The 15,602-nt window shown below is 47.7% G+C and overlaps 1 protein-coding gene across 1 annotated transcript; it reads left to right on the top strand.

Annotated features, from left to right (window-relative positions):
- Nucleotides 1-489: 489 nt before the first annotated feature.
- On the top strand, nucleotides 490-15,175 carry LOC104268452 (F-box only protein 18-like; the record flags this gene model as incomplete). Its single annotated transcript, XM_009866704.1, has 10 exons — nucleotides 490-511; nucleotides 1,077-1,316; nucleotides 2,797-3,368; nucleotides 4,503-4,633; nucleotides 6,831-6,966; nucleotides 7,190-7,380; nucleotides 9,636-9,749; nucleotides 11,629-11,723; nucleotides 14,270-14,438; nucleotides 14,947-15,175. Coding segments are annotated over exons 1-10 (1,899 nt in total), but the record flags the coding sequence as incomplete, so codon positions are not given.
- Nucleotides 15,176-15,602: the final 427 nt, after the last annotated feature.

Below are 15,602 nucleotides of genomic sequence, written 5' to 3'. Positions count from 1 at the left end.
GAAATACCATTTTTAAGTAGAATCATCGAGTAGACCCTAGAATCGTAGAATCATTTGAGTCGGAAAAGACCTTTAAGATCACGTCCACCACTAAACCCTGTCCCTGAGCACCATGGGACTGTCTTTTTTCCTTCCGCTTGCCTCATTTGCTGTTTTTTGAGGAACATGGGATGCCAGAAAACAGCCTCCCCGGGGAGCACAGTTAGTGCTCCGTCGAGCTGACGCAGATGAAAAGGAGGAAGCAGTAATTGTAACAAACCGCCTCACGGATCAAGCTGTCCGGGTTTATTTCTGTGGCTGCCATAAACATGTTAGAAGAGTTTATCTTCCGTGGAGCGGCACAGTGATAGAGCAAAAGTGAAATTGCACGAGTGGTGTTTCCTGATAATTCTCCTATCAGAAGAAAGCCCATCTTGCACTGTTTTCCACTTCCTCGACAGCGAGTTGCATTGTTTGTACTTTTTCCGCTGGCCCTCTGCATACGGAAGAATGGAGCTCACGCGGATTTCAAGTAAGTTTTCCTTAAAATAACACTTTAGATTATTTTGTGCTGCTGCTTAACCGTCCTTGTGGGGAAGAGCTGTTCTGCAAGTGGGTTGTGTTCCCTCCTTAATGGAGGATCCTGGCTTGGATCTGTCTGCGAAAGGCTTGAATTTGTGTGCTGGAATGTCGGCTCTGACCTTCCCAGGGCAAATCGCTGTCGTTTCTCGCGGGGGGTTGCTCACTTCAGCCTCCACAGGCTTCCTCGACATGATGGTGCTTTGCACAGACACAAATGCTTTAATCTGCTTCCTCCACATTACGGTATTGCAAGGAAAGCCACAAAACTTGCGAGGGTTCTGCTTTTGTGTTTTCCTATTTTATTCCGAAGCATCGTACGACGCAGAAGCATGGACCTGGGGTGCAGTTGCTGTTGCAGTGGCTGCAGATATGATGCGTCGCCCTCCTTAGCGTCTCACCAGACTGTTGTACAAGCTTCTGCCATGATTTATTCAGAGAAACTCCTGCCTGAAACGCTGGCGCTGTCCTATATAAAACTTTTGAAAATGAATTGTGAGCTTACGCCTCTGTTAAAGGCCTGGACTGCACGTTGTTGTTTGCTAACACTTTGGTTTTGGTGCCTTTTGTCTTTTGGCGTGTTGGTAAAGCAGTGAAGGGCTTCAAAAAAGTTTGCCTCACAGCCGATGACTGCGAAGCTCTTGCACAGAGCCCAGAAGGTTCATCCTCCCTGACGCAGCCGCTGAGTCAAAGGCAAAGTAGAGGAGATGTGAACAGGGGCCTCCAGCCCACGCACCAGACACGGAGACATCGAAGAGGTACCCTGATTTGGAATATCTGGAAGGCTGAGAGATTTTGGGGGAGAAAAACGCAGTTTTGAGCGGTGCACGGCAAAACTGGGCTTAATCTCTGCCTCCAGGAAGCCAAGTGGCAAGAAAAAAGAGACACCTTGACTGTTTCTCTCTCTGTGGGTGCGATTTTGCCTTCGCATGTGTGTTCAGGCTCTCCTCACGCCAGAAGTGCCGATGTGTCTATCACTGAGCTTTTGGGGAAAATGGCAGCTCTCCCCAAGGAACACTGCAGCCTCTGAGATGAGGCACTCTTAATGATGGGACTCCTGCTTCTTGGGATAATTATTAAATAATAATTTAAATAACACCGAGCGGTCTAGTTCTATAGGACTGCAAAAATATTGTTGAGCACTTAACAGGTATCAAAGATCTCCAACGTTCCTGGGAAGCATCGTGATGTACAATTCGTAGATGTGGGTCTCAAAAGTGCCAAAGCCCATAGAGGACTTTTGAGGATTGATTTGATTAGTTGATTGATCGATTGATTGACTTTTATGCTAATCAGCACATGACAAGGCTCAGGGCTCAACTGAAGGGGAAACAGCTGTTTTCAGATTGCTCACGGTGCAGGGTTAAAGGCCCAGCCTCAAAACGTGGGGAATGATGAGAGAGGTTACACACCTGTGTAGGTGAGGAGACAGGTAGAAAGCAAAGAAAAAATATCTGGAGTTACTCCTGAGTGGAAGGTGAGATTTAGGAGCATTTTGGTGTTTCCCTGGCTGCCTTGGGAATCTCACTTTACCTGGGTGGGATCTGAATCGCTTCACAGAGACCACCTGCTGATGAGACAGGACAAGACACGAGAATCCTAGACTCTGTGCTCGTAGACATACTTTTCTTTTTCATTTTCATATCAGTGATATCTTTGACTATTGCGTTTTCAAAAATCTAGTGATCTTAGATGCTGCAGGTTTTAAGGTATTGGACATTAGCAGGGGAGTTGTTCTTTTTAAACAGCATCTTACAAATCAGAGCTCTTGGAGCTGCGCTTGCCTGAGCAGCCAGAAATAAAACGCCTTAAAATCAGCAGGAGCTGCTTGTGATTTTGTCCTTCTCGAGTTTACTCTTAGCTAAGAATCAGGATATGGTGCAGGCTAGGAGCTGGACAGAATGAATGCTGGACAGAATGAATCAGCGCTGCTAAGTTTAGTCTGTGTGCTCTGCGGCCAAGTTTCGGTTTCCTTTATGGTCTCCAATGTTTTTTGACGTTGCAGCCAGGAAGTATCTGGCTGTTTATCCTCTTAAAGGCAGAGCAGAGAGATGAATGTTCTGTTGACTTCTGTAGGTTGCTAGTGAAGCAAGACAGTTCACCTGTAGTAAGGTCATACATCTGGGGGGAAACCCTGTGGAAATAACTACCGCCTTACACAACCTCTGGACCCCTTTTTAGCTCGGGAGCTCACGCTTGTTTCTGTTGACTTCACTCCTGCTCTTCCTCTTTCTGCAGGACACAGTCAGCAGAGGAACATCACCCATTACTTCAGGATCTCTCAGGTACAACCAGGAGGTGCTGGTGGGATGAAGAACAGTAGAATCAAAGAAGAGCTGCTGGATCCTGTCTTCGCTGAACCTCACAATTCCTTCAGCCGTGAATCCAGCATGACGGAGACCAGCAATGATTTCTTCTCTTTTCTGGAGGATGAGGAATTGGTACCAGCTCCCAAGGAAAGCTCCAGAAAACGGCCTCTGTCCGCTGCAGCCGCAGGCATTCGCAAGCCAGAGCATGATTTGTGGGGTGAGCCTGAGAAGAAGCCAATGGTTGTTCCTCCAGAACACAGTCAGATCAAGCAGGAAGGCGGCCACATTAAGCAGGAACTTGATGATATGGAGATTGAACCGGTCCCTGATGCCCACTATGGACTCCTGGGGACTCGGAACTGGGAAGTGCCTCAGGGAAGTATCAACGAGCTGCCTGTTGAAGTCCTTAGGAACATCTTTGCTTTCCTCCCGGTGACCGATCTCTATCAGAACCTGAGCCTGGTGTGTCGCTGCTGGAAGGAGATAGTCAGCGATCCATTGGTGAGGACTGCTGGAACAGGGATTTGAGCCTGTCCCTTCTCCAGCTGCTCTGCTCGGTCTTTGTCCTGTGGCTGCACGTGTTGCTGTAGGAGCGTGCGTGCTGTGTCTGCCTCTCTTTGCTACTTTAAATCCCACTATTGTTCACTAATGCCCACGTTGTTTCTTGTGAAGTGTTCTGTGTCATTTTTTGGTCTTCTGGACTGCAGAGGCATCTTCAGATACCAACTTGTATAAAAAGATCATTATTGGAGTAATTTCCTTCAATGCATTCTTCCCATACATGGCAAGAGAGCATCCTCTAAGACCCACAGCCCCTCCCTTCACTATTTTCCTTGCAGCCTTTTTGTCTGACAGGGATCATGCACAAAATTCTGACTGACCAGACTGGGCAGTGTCTTCTCGTGGCCAGTGTAAGCTGCCGTTGCCCAGCCTTTGTGTGTGTGTCAGTGTTGGAAACACTCAGCTTGTACAAAGGGGCTCTCTCAAAGCAGTGGGGGACCAATCACAGCCCAAATTTTTGTGGGATTCCATGTTCTTGTTCATGAATTTGGACAGGTGAGGCTGGAAATGATGGGGAAGGTGCCCTGCACCTACTTTATCGGTGCAACATGCGTGCTTTGAGCCTGAAGAGCTGGAGAGGTGCGTAAAAGATTCATGCATGGGATGCTCAGTGTGCTAAGGTCCTCTGCCAAATCTGCTTTTGTCTCCATAACACTGCCTAAGAGGGGTCTTTTTTCACCCAAGAAGTCCAGACAGGCTGTGGGAGGATAGGGCTTCAGGGACACGCGGATTTTAAGCACTCAGACCAGATCCGTGCAAAAATGCTGAAAATATCCCTGTTCCTTTAACGTTTTGGCATTTGAAACTGAACAAGCATCACCCTATTCCCATCATTCTAGAAAAATCAGTCTTTTAAAGACAAGTTTGCAGGCAGTGAGGAACAAGCCTTTCTCCCTTGCCTCTATTTCCTCTTTCCTTTGCCATCTCTTGCTCGGTACCTGTTTCTATCAAACTACAGGGAGTTTTTGAAATCCAGGTCTTCTTCAGAGGCCTCTTTGATTAGCTTCTTGCCAGAAGAAACCTGTTTTCCAGTGCTGAGAGATGAAAGATGATGGTATGTGCTTCATATTCTAGTTCATTCCTTGGAAGAAGCTGTACCATCGGTACCTCATGAAGGAGGACGCAGCCCTGCGCAGAGTTGAACAGATCTCGTGGGATTTCGCCATAAAAAAGGAGCAGGAAGGATGTGTGTTGGGGCTGGTCAGGTGAGTCCACTTCAGCACTTGACTCTGTACCTGTAGATCTTCTGAACATCCTTGTTTTGGATCTTCTTCCATTTTATCCGGTGAATTGCCAGGAGAGAGATGGGTTTGTCTTCTGAATAGGTGGGAGACGTACAGGAAGATGAGGAAGGAGATATTATTTTAATGATAGAAATCACTGGTAGAGTTCTAGAAATAAGTAAAAAACTTTCCCTTTCATCTGCCTTGTTGTGCTTGGAGCACATGATCATAGAATCATTTTGGTTGGAAAAGGTCTTTAAGATCATCGAGTCCAACCATTAACCCAGCACGGCCAGCCCCACCACCGACCCGTGTCCCTGAGCACCACATCTACCTGGATTTTAAATCCCTCCAGGGATGGGGACTCCACCCCTGCCCTGGGCAGCCTGTGCCAGGGCTTCACCACCCTTTCAGTGAAGAATTATTTCTTAATATCCAACCTAAACCTCCTCTGGTGCAACTTGAGGCTGTTTCCTCTTGTCTTATCATCTGTTCCATGGGAGAAGAGACCGACCTCACCTCGCTACAACCTCCTTTTGGGAGTTGTAGAGAGTGAGAAGGTCTCCCCTAGGCACACTCCAGCACCTCTATGTCTTTCTTGTCGTGAGGGCCTCAAAACTGAGCATGGGATTTGAGGTGATGTACAACTAGGGAATGAAATCTGGAGATCTAATTGCTGCTTTCCCCTGCCTAATGAGGAGCTGTAGGTGAGCGTGGTGCCAGACTCATTTTGGAGGTGCACAGTGAAAGGACAAGAGTCAATGGCTACAAGTTCCAGCATAGGAAATCCAGTTAAATATTAAGAGTGGTCTAACGCTTCCCCACAGAGGTGGAGAATCTCCATCCTTGGGAGATGCTTGGGCTTCAACTGGACAAATGACCAAACCCTAAAGTTGTCCCTGCTTTGAGCAATTGGCTTCCAAAGTCCGTCCTGCAGGTTCAGGGATTTTTTTAGCAAGTGAGAGTGATGGGTGGGTGAGGGAGAGGCTGCAAACCTGCGGTAGTGATAGCCTTGTACAGATGTCTGAGGAGATGGAGAAGCTGAACGTGGACTTGGAAGAGGGGGTGGGAGAACAGCCTTGATGCTGGCCTTTTGGCTTGGGTGGTGTTGCATCTTGGAGGGCAGGAAGGTGGTTGTTGCACCAAAGGAGGAAAGAAGTGACTTGAGGACAGCCCGAGCAAGAGGGTGTCAGCAAGCAGCTGCTGCATTTGGAGGCTCAGAGGAAGGTTTCAGAGATACATCTGTATGTCAGAGCACTTCCAGGTTGGGAACAGCAACTGAAAGAAACTGCCAGGATCTCCAAGACAAGCATTAGATGACAAAACCAAAAGAAGGCTGGACTGTCGTGTCCCCTGCTGCCTTCTGACACCTGACAGCAAGCTTGGGAGGAGTTTTGTGGTTGTTGCCTGCAGGGTGACTGTGCTGGAGAGTGTGAGACTCAGGTTAAGCATCCTTTTTAGCCTTCTTTTCGGCTCCAGGATCTGTCACATCAGCTCTGTTTTTCCATCTCCTGATCAGCCAGGGTCTCAGAGAGGATTTAGGTAAAACACAGGTATCTCGCGGAGGGTGTGAGATTTGAACTCTTCTTCCTGGTCCATCCCATCTCCAATGTATTTTCTTCTTCTCCTTTCTTGAAAGGCTTCTTTCCTGGACCCACGCTGACTCTTCAGTGGCAGCTCAGCAGCAGGGCCAACCCCAAGCGAGGTCCCTGATAAGAGCAAGTGTTCTGTTCAGATCTCCAGTCTGGAGAGCAATTTTGCATGACAGATGATGCAAATAGAAAAGTCACGTCACGTTGGGTTAGTTTAGTGGTCATGGTAGTGTTGGGTTGACAGTTGGAATAGGTGATCTTAGAGGTCTTTTCCAACCCTAATGATTCTATAACTCTTTAAGTACATCTTGAGGGAGACTTGGAGACAGCCAGAAGGAACTTGCAGACGGAGGTCTTGATGCAGCAAAGCGTTTCAGCACGCATCTATATGACAGAACTGGAAATTCTCCATCTAAATAGCTTTTGGCACAAAGAATGGGTTGGAAATCCGTGAGGCACGCAGCAAAATCATGGTTGACCTTGCTGCAGCCTCACTGACAGTACTTTGGAGAAAGCATTATTTACTCAGTGAGTAAACTCACTCGATTAAGCTTCTTTGCAAATGCTGCCATTCCCGTTCTGCACAGGTGCGTGTCTGCCATGCCCACTGGTCGGAATCTAGATCCCAACGCCATTCTTCGGTGTTTGAAGAGTCATCACCTCTTCTCAAAGGCTGAAGTCTGCGTTTTCAACAAACTGCCACATTTACAGAGCGGGATGGAGGTGAGTTTAACCATTGTCAAGTGGTTTCTTTAACAGATTTAACAACAGCTGGTGCTCTGAGGTTCAGATCTGCCCTTCTGTGTCTGAAGGTTTTCCCTTTGGGGTACCGTTCAGGTTGACTGAAGAGGATTTAACTATTCCTGGTGTCACAAGTGGTTTTTCAGCGTTGAAGCAGGGTCTCCCTGCCTTTTTGCTCACTCTTTCTCCTTGTTGCCTCTACCAGCTTGAGAGCGTGTGGGCCATAATTGCAGTCATGGTGCTTTTCTCCGATGGCGTGGGCGACATCCAAAAGTTGATGACGTGTCTGCAGAGACCTTCCTCTACCCTCTCTCTTGTGGACGTGACCGAGACGCTTTACTGCATCGCAACGCTGCTGTACGCCATGAGAGACAGGGACATCGCGATCACTAACAGGTAACAACCTCCCTGCCTGCCTCTTTCTAGCCCTGGCAATATGTAATCTATACAGTGAACACATGCTCAGGAGCAGTTATGTTCCTGTTGGTTGCCAAGAAGGCCAATGGCATCCTGTATTAGAAGGGGGGCTAGCTAGTAGATTGAGAGAGGTCCTCCTGTCCCTCTGCTCTGCCCCGGTGAGGCCACATCTGGAATCTTGTGTCCAGTTCTGGGCCCCTCAGCTCCAGAGGGACAGGGAACGGCTGGAGAGCGTCCAGCGCAGCCCCAGGGGGGATGGGGGGGGAGTGGAACATCTCTCTGATGAGGAAAGGAACATCTCCCTGGGGAGGAAAGGCTGAAGGAGCTGGGGCTCTGCAGCTGGAGAAGAGGAGGCTGAGGGGTGACCTTATTAGTGTTTATAAATACATCAAGGGGAATGTCAGGAGGACAGAGCCAGGCTCTTTTCGGTGACGTCCAATGACAGGACAAGGGGTAATGGCTACAAGCTGGAACATAGAAGGTTCCACAAAAATATTAGGAAAAGCTTTTTCCCTGTGAGGGTGACAGAGCCCTGGCCCAGGCTGCTCAGGGAGGGTGTGGAGTCTCCTTCCTTGGAGACATTCCAAACCCACCTGGACGTGTTCCTGTGTGATCTACTGTAGGTGATCCTGCTCTGGCAGGGGGGCTGGACTAGATGGTCTTTTGAGGTCCCTTCCAACCCCCGACATTCTGTGATTCTGTGGTTGTTCCTCAGAGTGTGCAGTTCGTCAGGAGCAACGTGCACATCCCCGGGTTTTTGCAGGAACATTCAGGAGCGTTGCTTTTAGATTTAATTCCTGGAGTGTTTCGTCATCCACTTGTTTTTCAGGAGACAGCGTTCAGGAAGAATACTTTTCTCCAGAAGCAAAAGCAAGTTTTAAAGCAGCTATAGAAACTTTCTGATTAGAAATAGATACACATCAGCTGCAGCAATTTAATGTGGTTATTACCTTCTTGAGACTGGTTAATTACTCTGCTCCTCTTACACGATGCTTCAAGTCCTGTGGGCCCCTGCTGCATCGATCCTCTGCCTTTTGTTCACAGAGGTGCCTGGTAATGCAGGTCAGAGCCCACAGGTTGCTTCAGAATTGCAGCGAGGGTGAGTTAAGGACACGTGTAAATTCTTCTTGTGAGAAGACTGGAAAGGAAATGCACTGGAAGATTAATCTGTAGCTGGAAAGGTGGTTCTGTAAGGTACCCTCTGTGAGATACAATCCAGCCTGGCTTGCACACACGAGAAGGGTTCATCCTCTGCTTACTCAACCACAGGCCATGTGCTTAGGCTAACAACCAGGGATGCCTCTTTGAGCTGTTAGTGATTGATAATTGGTGGATAAGGTCATTAACTTGAGTAAATGCCTGTTAAAGACTTGGCAGACAGAGTGTCACTTGCTGGCAATGACAGCTTGTGGTCAAAGTCATCCACGTCCCATCTCCACCTCCCTGAACAATCTAGACTAGAAGAAATAGGAATGACCACATCTCTTCCACTGTTGTCTCTTCAAATCCCACAAGAGTTTATAATTTAGGGTGTAAGGAAGAAACATGTCCTCGAGGAACCGTCTGGTACCTGTTTGCAGCTCCTAGAGCAACGAGTGAGTCTGAGCCTGAAACACAAAGTTTCCCCTGGAGCATGACTTGGGGTGGCAGCTGTTAGGTCACAGGACCAAAGCTGCACTGAAAAAGGTAAAACCACAGTAGTGTCAACCCTGACCTATGGTGAAAGTTATTTTAAACCAGCTGTTGTCATAATCAAAGCTGCTGAGGCACTATGCTCCTCTCTTTGCAGTGAAAAAGCACCACAAACTATTGCCAGCGCTAACACGCTGGTATGAAGTCATCCTAAGGCAGCTGATGAAACTGGTTCACTTTAGTGGCCTAAACTAGCCCCAGATTCTCTCCCGGATTGGCCAAGACTCTGTTCCTAGTAGTGGGTCAGGAGAGCGAAGGGATCCAGTGGATTCCGATCCCAGGTCATGTTTGCATGGCAGACCCTGAAACACAAACCCAGCAGGAGAAGCCACCAGCAGAGCTGTCCCCGTGGTGCCTTTGTAGTCACTTTTTAGGGTAGAACTTACTGCACTTTAAACCATTAATGCTGTCTCCTGCAACTCCCTGAGCCCTTGGGGCTTTGTGCATCATTCTGTTGGAAGCGATCAAGATGTTAAACTCAGGCGTTTAATTTATCATCGAGGATTTCTCAGTGATGATTCCTGTTTTGTCCTTTTTACCAGGATCCATTACAATATTTTCTACTCCCTGTATCTGATGGAAAATGCTTCTGCACCTGTGCAGACCGCAGAAGAGGAAATACCAGTTTCACGCTGCAGACAAGACTTATGGTCCAGGTAGTGCTGTCGTAGGTGATCCGAACGATGCTGGACCTTGGAGGGGGAGCAAATGTTTCATGGCAGGGGCTAGCTGACAAGACTCTTGAGAGGATGAGTACAAAACCTTGTTCTGCTCCTTGCTGTATACTCTCTGAATTCTCATAGGAAAACCAGAATCAGGCCTTAAATCTGTTAGAAATTGAATTATCCAGCACTGACTGAATTTAAAAGTCATTATTCACTGATAGGTCTGTGTAGCAGTGGAACACAGTTCTGTGACAGCCTCTGAAATTTCGCAGAGCCCGAATCATCTCAAAAAACCCCTTCCTAAAACACTGTTCTCCCGATGGATAAGGAGCTCTGGAAGGTGAGGAGAGCGCCTGCTTTCATTTTAACGGCATGTTCCTCTAAAAGCACAAGCTGCAATCAGCCAAATCAGGGGTCTGCTTACTGGTCACTTCAGCACAAATAACGAGGCTATTCCTTTGTGAAATGCTGCTTTCTGTGCATGAGAGGAAAGGAGATACAGATTTGGCTCTTGTTTGGCTCCTGTTTTCTGGATCCTGTTGGATAGCTGTTATAGATACATATGTACATATATATATCTGTTATAAATTAACATTGGTTGGTGGTTTGCTGCCTAGAAAAGAAGTACAATAAGAATTAAACCACTTTCCTGGGCTGTAGAGATCCAGTCTTGATTCCCTTTCTGCTGCCCAAATCAGGGGTCTGCTTACTGGTCACTTCAGCACAAATAACGAGGCTATTCCTTTGTGAAATGCTGCTTTCTGTGCATGAGAGGAAAGGAGATACAGATTTGGCTCTTGTTTGGCTCCTGTTTTCTGGATCCTGTTGGATAACTGATATATATACATATATATACATATGTACATATATATATATCTGTTATAAATTAGCATTGATTGGTGGTTTGCTGCCTGGAAAAGAAGTACAATAAGGATTAAAACACTTTCCTGGGCTGTAGAGATTCCCCTTCTGCTGCAGTTGCCCTGGGTTGAGTCATTTCATCTCCTTGTCCTTAACTGCAGAAGGACAATAGTTGTGCTTTCATCCAGCACAGAGCTCTAACAAAGATAAATCGCAAAAAATCACTGATGAGCTGAGGTGCAACAGCAGGAGAAGTCACAACAACAACAACAAAAATCAGTAAGGTAAACGGATATTGGGTTGCAGCGCTTCTTTTCATCCTACCCCCTCCATTTGAAGTCTTTTCCTAAGCAGATTTTGCTTGTTTGGTAAAAAATGCGTCGGGGCGGGCAGGCTTCGAACTGCCAGCTGTGAAACGTCAAGGAAGCTTAAATGAGGCTTTCTGCCCTTCTGCGTGGCATCAGGGAGGAAGCTCTGCGAAGAGCTGCTTCACACTGTTGGCTGATTACAGGTTCCAGCCCTTTACGAATAAAACAATCGCACTCAAGCTGGAAGCGCTGAAAATGCCTTTTCTTAATCACAGCTCTCAGCACCTCCCACCCAGAGGCAGGGATAATTGGTCTCTCTTACGTGCTGTGAAATCGAAGAGCAATTTAAGGTGCATGCTCTCAAAAGCAACGAAACACCCCAAATTGCTCTTTATTTCCAATAAGCTTAAAGAGCAGGAGTACCAAATTCGTTTTTAAAGCATGGTGTAGGTCCTTCGAGATCTTTTCCTATGTAACCTTCCCCAAGGTTTACTTTTTATTTTTGCTATCTCCAATCTTTTCTTACTTCCTGCTTATCTCATTGGCCCAATAAACAAGTTGCTCTAGTGCCACCTTCCTGCTTGTGGGATGGGATCAATCGTTCATTGGTTTCCTTCCGCTGTTAGTCAGTTTGTTTGTTTTAAGTGAGAGGATTTATTGTCTTAATTCCTTTCACACTTTTTTTCCCTCCCTGTTTTTAGCAGCTGGCCTGAAGTAAACCTGACCCATGAACAGCAAAGGATTTTGAATCACAAAATTGAGCGTGGTCAAGTAGTGAAAATTATGGCATTTGCAGGTAAGAGCCAAAAATGACCTTGTGAGAATGACTGCACAGCCTCTAATTCTGCCTCTTTCCTCTCTGCGTCTTCTGTGTGAATGCCAGGGCCTTAATCAATAGTGGTTTCTGATGTCTGTGCAAAGTCACCGTGTCCAAACGACAGAAAAGGGAACATTCGTGAACTCTGAGAGTCTACGTGTAACCGCAACGAGGCAAGGAGGAAGGAAGGTTTGAGAAACCGCTTGCAGAAAGTGTAAAAGACTTGTAATCTTTAAACACATGGATGAGGAAGCTTTTCAAAGCTAACCGGGGTGTAAAGAGTGCCTCAGAGCGCACAGCGTGGTGGCAGAAAAGCTAAATGTGTTTCTGCTTTTGTGTTCCTCGCTGAGGGTCTTGGAAAGGACCAGCTTCAGGATCCTTCTCTGTAGGGGTTCTGCCAGAGGGTTGGTCTCACATTCACGTGGGAAAGGTTTTAGATGAAATGGGCTGTGTCGTTTCATGATCTGGACGGCATCACCAGGGACGTGTTTAGGAATTTAAGGGCGAAGCAGCCGTACCAGGAGCTGAGCCTGACCTCTTGCTGAAAGCTCCTCTGGCAGTGGAGTTATAGAGAGATGTTGGACCAATCCACCAGCGAGCCCGGCGTCTCTACTGGGTGTACTGGGTTTGTGTGGCAAGGTTTTGGTAGCAGAGGGGCCACAGGGCTGGCTTCTGAGAGAAGCTGCTAGAAGCAGCCCCTGTGTCGGGTAAAGCTGCTGGCCAAGGCTGAGCCAGCCAGCTACAGTGGTAGAGCCTCTAGGATGACATATTTAAAAAAAGGGGGGGAAAAAAAACTCAGCCATGGAGAGAGGAGTGAGAATACGTGAGAGATGCAGACACCAAGGTCCTTGAAGAAGGAGGAGGAGGAGGTGCTCCAGGTGCAGGAGCAGAGATTTCCCTGCAGCACCTGATGAAGACCACAGTGAGACGTGGTGGAGATCCAGGATGTGGAACACATAACCCGCCTGCAGCCCCTAGAGGACCCCACGCTGGAGCAGGTGGATACCAGAAGGAGGCTGTGACCCCGTGGGAAGCCTGTGCTGGAGCAGGCTCCTGGCAGGACCTGCGGAGAGAGGAGCCCACGTCGGAACAGGTTTGCTGATAAGACGTGTGACCCCGCAGGGGACTCACGCTGGAGAAGTCTGCTCCTGAAGGACTGCACCCCGTGAAGGCACCCATGCTGGGGCAGTTTATGAAGAACTGCGGTCTGTGGGAAGGACTCATGTTGGAGAAGTTTGTGGAGGACTGTCTTCTGTGGGAGGGAACTCACGGTGGAGCAGAGGAAGAGTGTGAGGAGGAAGAAGCAACAGAGATAACGTGTGAGGAACTGACCACAACCCCCATTCCTCAGGGAGGAGGCAGAGAAACCAGGAGTGAATGATTCAGAACAACAATTTTAACATTTCACTTAGCAAGATGTCCTTCAAGAGAACCAGTACCTTCATCTTTGCTCAGGCTTCTAGAGTACTGGGTGATAAAATAGTTTTTTTTAAGCTTTTAGGCTGCAGACTATAATTTTTCAAAGCTGCTTTGCTCCATAGCTTCCACTGGTTTCAGTTGAATCATAGAATCCTAGAATGTCCTAGGCTGGAAGGGACCTTAGAGACGGTCTAATCCACCCCCTGCCATGGGCAGGGACGCCCTGAACCAGCCCAGGTTGCTCACGGCCTCATCCACCCTGGCCTTGAACATCTCCAGGGAGGCGCCATCCACAACTTCTCTGGGCAATCTATTCTAGAATCTTGCCATCCTCGTACTGAAGACTTTCTTCCTAAGGTCCAATCTAAACCTTTTCTCCTTCAAATTAAATCCATTTCCCCCCCATTTCCCTTGTCCTGTCGCTGGACACTCTTGTCCAAAGTCCCTCCCCAGCCTCCCTGTAGGTCCCTTCAGGCACTGCAGGCAGGGATAAGGTGCCCCCGGAGTCTGCTCTTCCCCAGCTGAACACCCCCAACTCCCTCAGCCTGTCCTCGCAGCAGAGCTGCTCCAGCCCCTGGGTGAGCTTTGTGGCCTCCTCTGAAGACGCTCCAACAGCTCCATGTCCCTCTTATGGTGTGGGCACCAGAACTGGACGCAGCATTCAAGGTGGGTTCTCACCAGAGCAGAGCAAAGGGGGAGAATCCCCTCTCCTGCCCTGCTGACCACACTCCTCGGGATGCAGCCCAGGGCAAGGTTGGCTTCTGGGCTGCCTGAGCGCCCTGCCAGCTCATGTTGAGCTTCTCGTCTATCAACACCCCCAAATCCTTCTCTTCAGGGCTACTCTCAACCCACTCTGTGCCCAGTTTGTATTTGTGCCCGGGATTAGCCCGACCCAGGTCTGGGACTTTGCAGTTGGACTTGCTGAACCTCCTGCAGTTTGCACTGGCCCATTTCTCCAGCCTGTCAATGAATAAATCCCCATTAGCTGCAAACAGTCCTGCTGTGCAGTTAGGACAGTGGGAGCGGGAAGGTAAAGCTGACAAGGTGTGCTAATTCATTCTTTCCTGATTTGGATATTTTAATTTTTACTTTCTTGTGTTCTTCAGGTACAGGAAAGACCTCAACCTTGGTCAAGTATGCGGAGAAGTTTCCTAATCTGAATTTCCTTTATGTGACGTTTAACAAAGCTGTTGTAGAGAAAGGAAAAAGCGTCTTCCCCAGAAACGTTACCTGCAAGACTTTCCATTCGTTAGCATATGGAAGTATCGGCAAACAGTGAGTGGAGATTTTAGATTCCTTCACTAAGAGCAGGGAAAAGACAGAGCAGGAAAGTCTGGGTTTGAAGCAAGCCTCCAGGATTTGAAGACTCAGAAATAACGGAGGGAGGTGTTTCTTTCACCTGCTTCAAGCCAGACTGTGCTTGGTGATTTCTGAATTCTTTCAGATTAAATGGGCCGGTGTTTTGAGCATCATGTGAGCCTGGAGAAACAGACTCGTTGCCCTGCTCTGGTGTAGCCTGTGCAGGGGTGAATGATGGGAATAACTCTCTGCCTCAACTTCTTGTCTATAAAATCTGTACGATGAGCAAGTTTGTGCTTCCACCAGGATAAATACACATGGATTTTAAAGATAATCCACTACTAGGTTAAAGTGGGTGTATAAAACAGAGCTTCTGAAAGTGTTAGTGTGCAGCAGGAGCAAAAGCGAGTTTGCTTTTCCAGTAGGTTTGTCACATGTGTTTCAACACTTCTCTGTTGGTTTTTTTTCATCATCTGTGGCACAGCTTTAAAGAAAAAGGCAAGCTGAACCTCTCCAAGTTGTCCGTTTACTCCATCAGTTTCCTTCTCCAGAACCGCGACGGACAGTCTCTGTTCGTCAGAGGGAAAACAGTCTCACAGACCCTTGAAAAGTTTTTTGCCTCTTCAGACGAGGAGATCTGCGAAGAGCACGCTCCAATTTGGTTCAAAAATACTCACGGCGAGAGAAAACTTGTCAGTCCAGCAGAAAAGAAAGTGAGTACCTGACATGAAGCGAGGCTCGGGCTGCGAGGTTTAGAAGGGGCTGTAGCTGTCCCACATCTCTCGTCACACACACACAAGTATTTGTGCTTCAGCTCTAAGAACTGGCCGTCGGAATGTATTTGTTCCTCTGGTGACAAATCCAAAGGAATTGGGCCCTGTTTGTCCTCCCTGTTCACAAAGCTGGTTTCAGGAGAGATGATTATCGCTGTCTCTACTTGATGCAGGTGTTGCTTCCTGCACGGAAAAGCCAGACCGCGTGTATTTATATTGATGCCTTAAGCATGTGATATTACATGTAAAAATATCATTTTATGGTCATTTTGATATGCAGAGTCAACCTCAAAATTGCTCATTTAGAGCCACTTTAACAGCACTTAAAGGAAAGATGTCAAGAGGGCCAGTGGGATCCTGGGGGGCA

The sequence above is a fragment of the Apaloderma vittatum genome, unplaced genomic scaffold (genome assembly GCF_000703405.1).
Source record: "Apaloderma vittatum isolate BGI_N311 unplaced genomic scaffold, ASM70340v1 scaffold17343, whole genome shotgun sequence".
NCBI classification, from domain to species: domain Eukaryota; kingdom Metazoa; phylum Chordata; class Aves; order Trogoniformes; family Trogonidae; genus Apaloderma; species Apaloderma vittatum.
The sequence above is the reverse complement of the archived record's forward strand: the minus strand, read 5'-3'. Positions and strand labels throughout refer to the sequence as shown.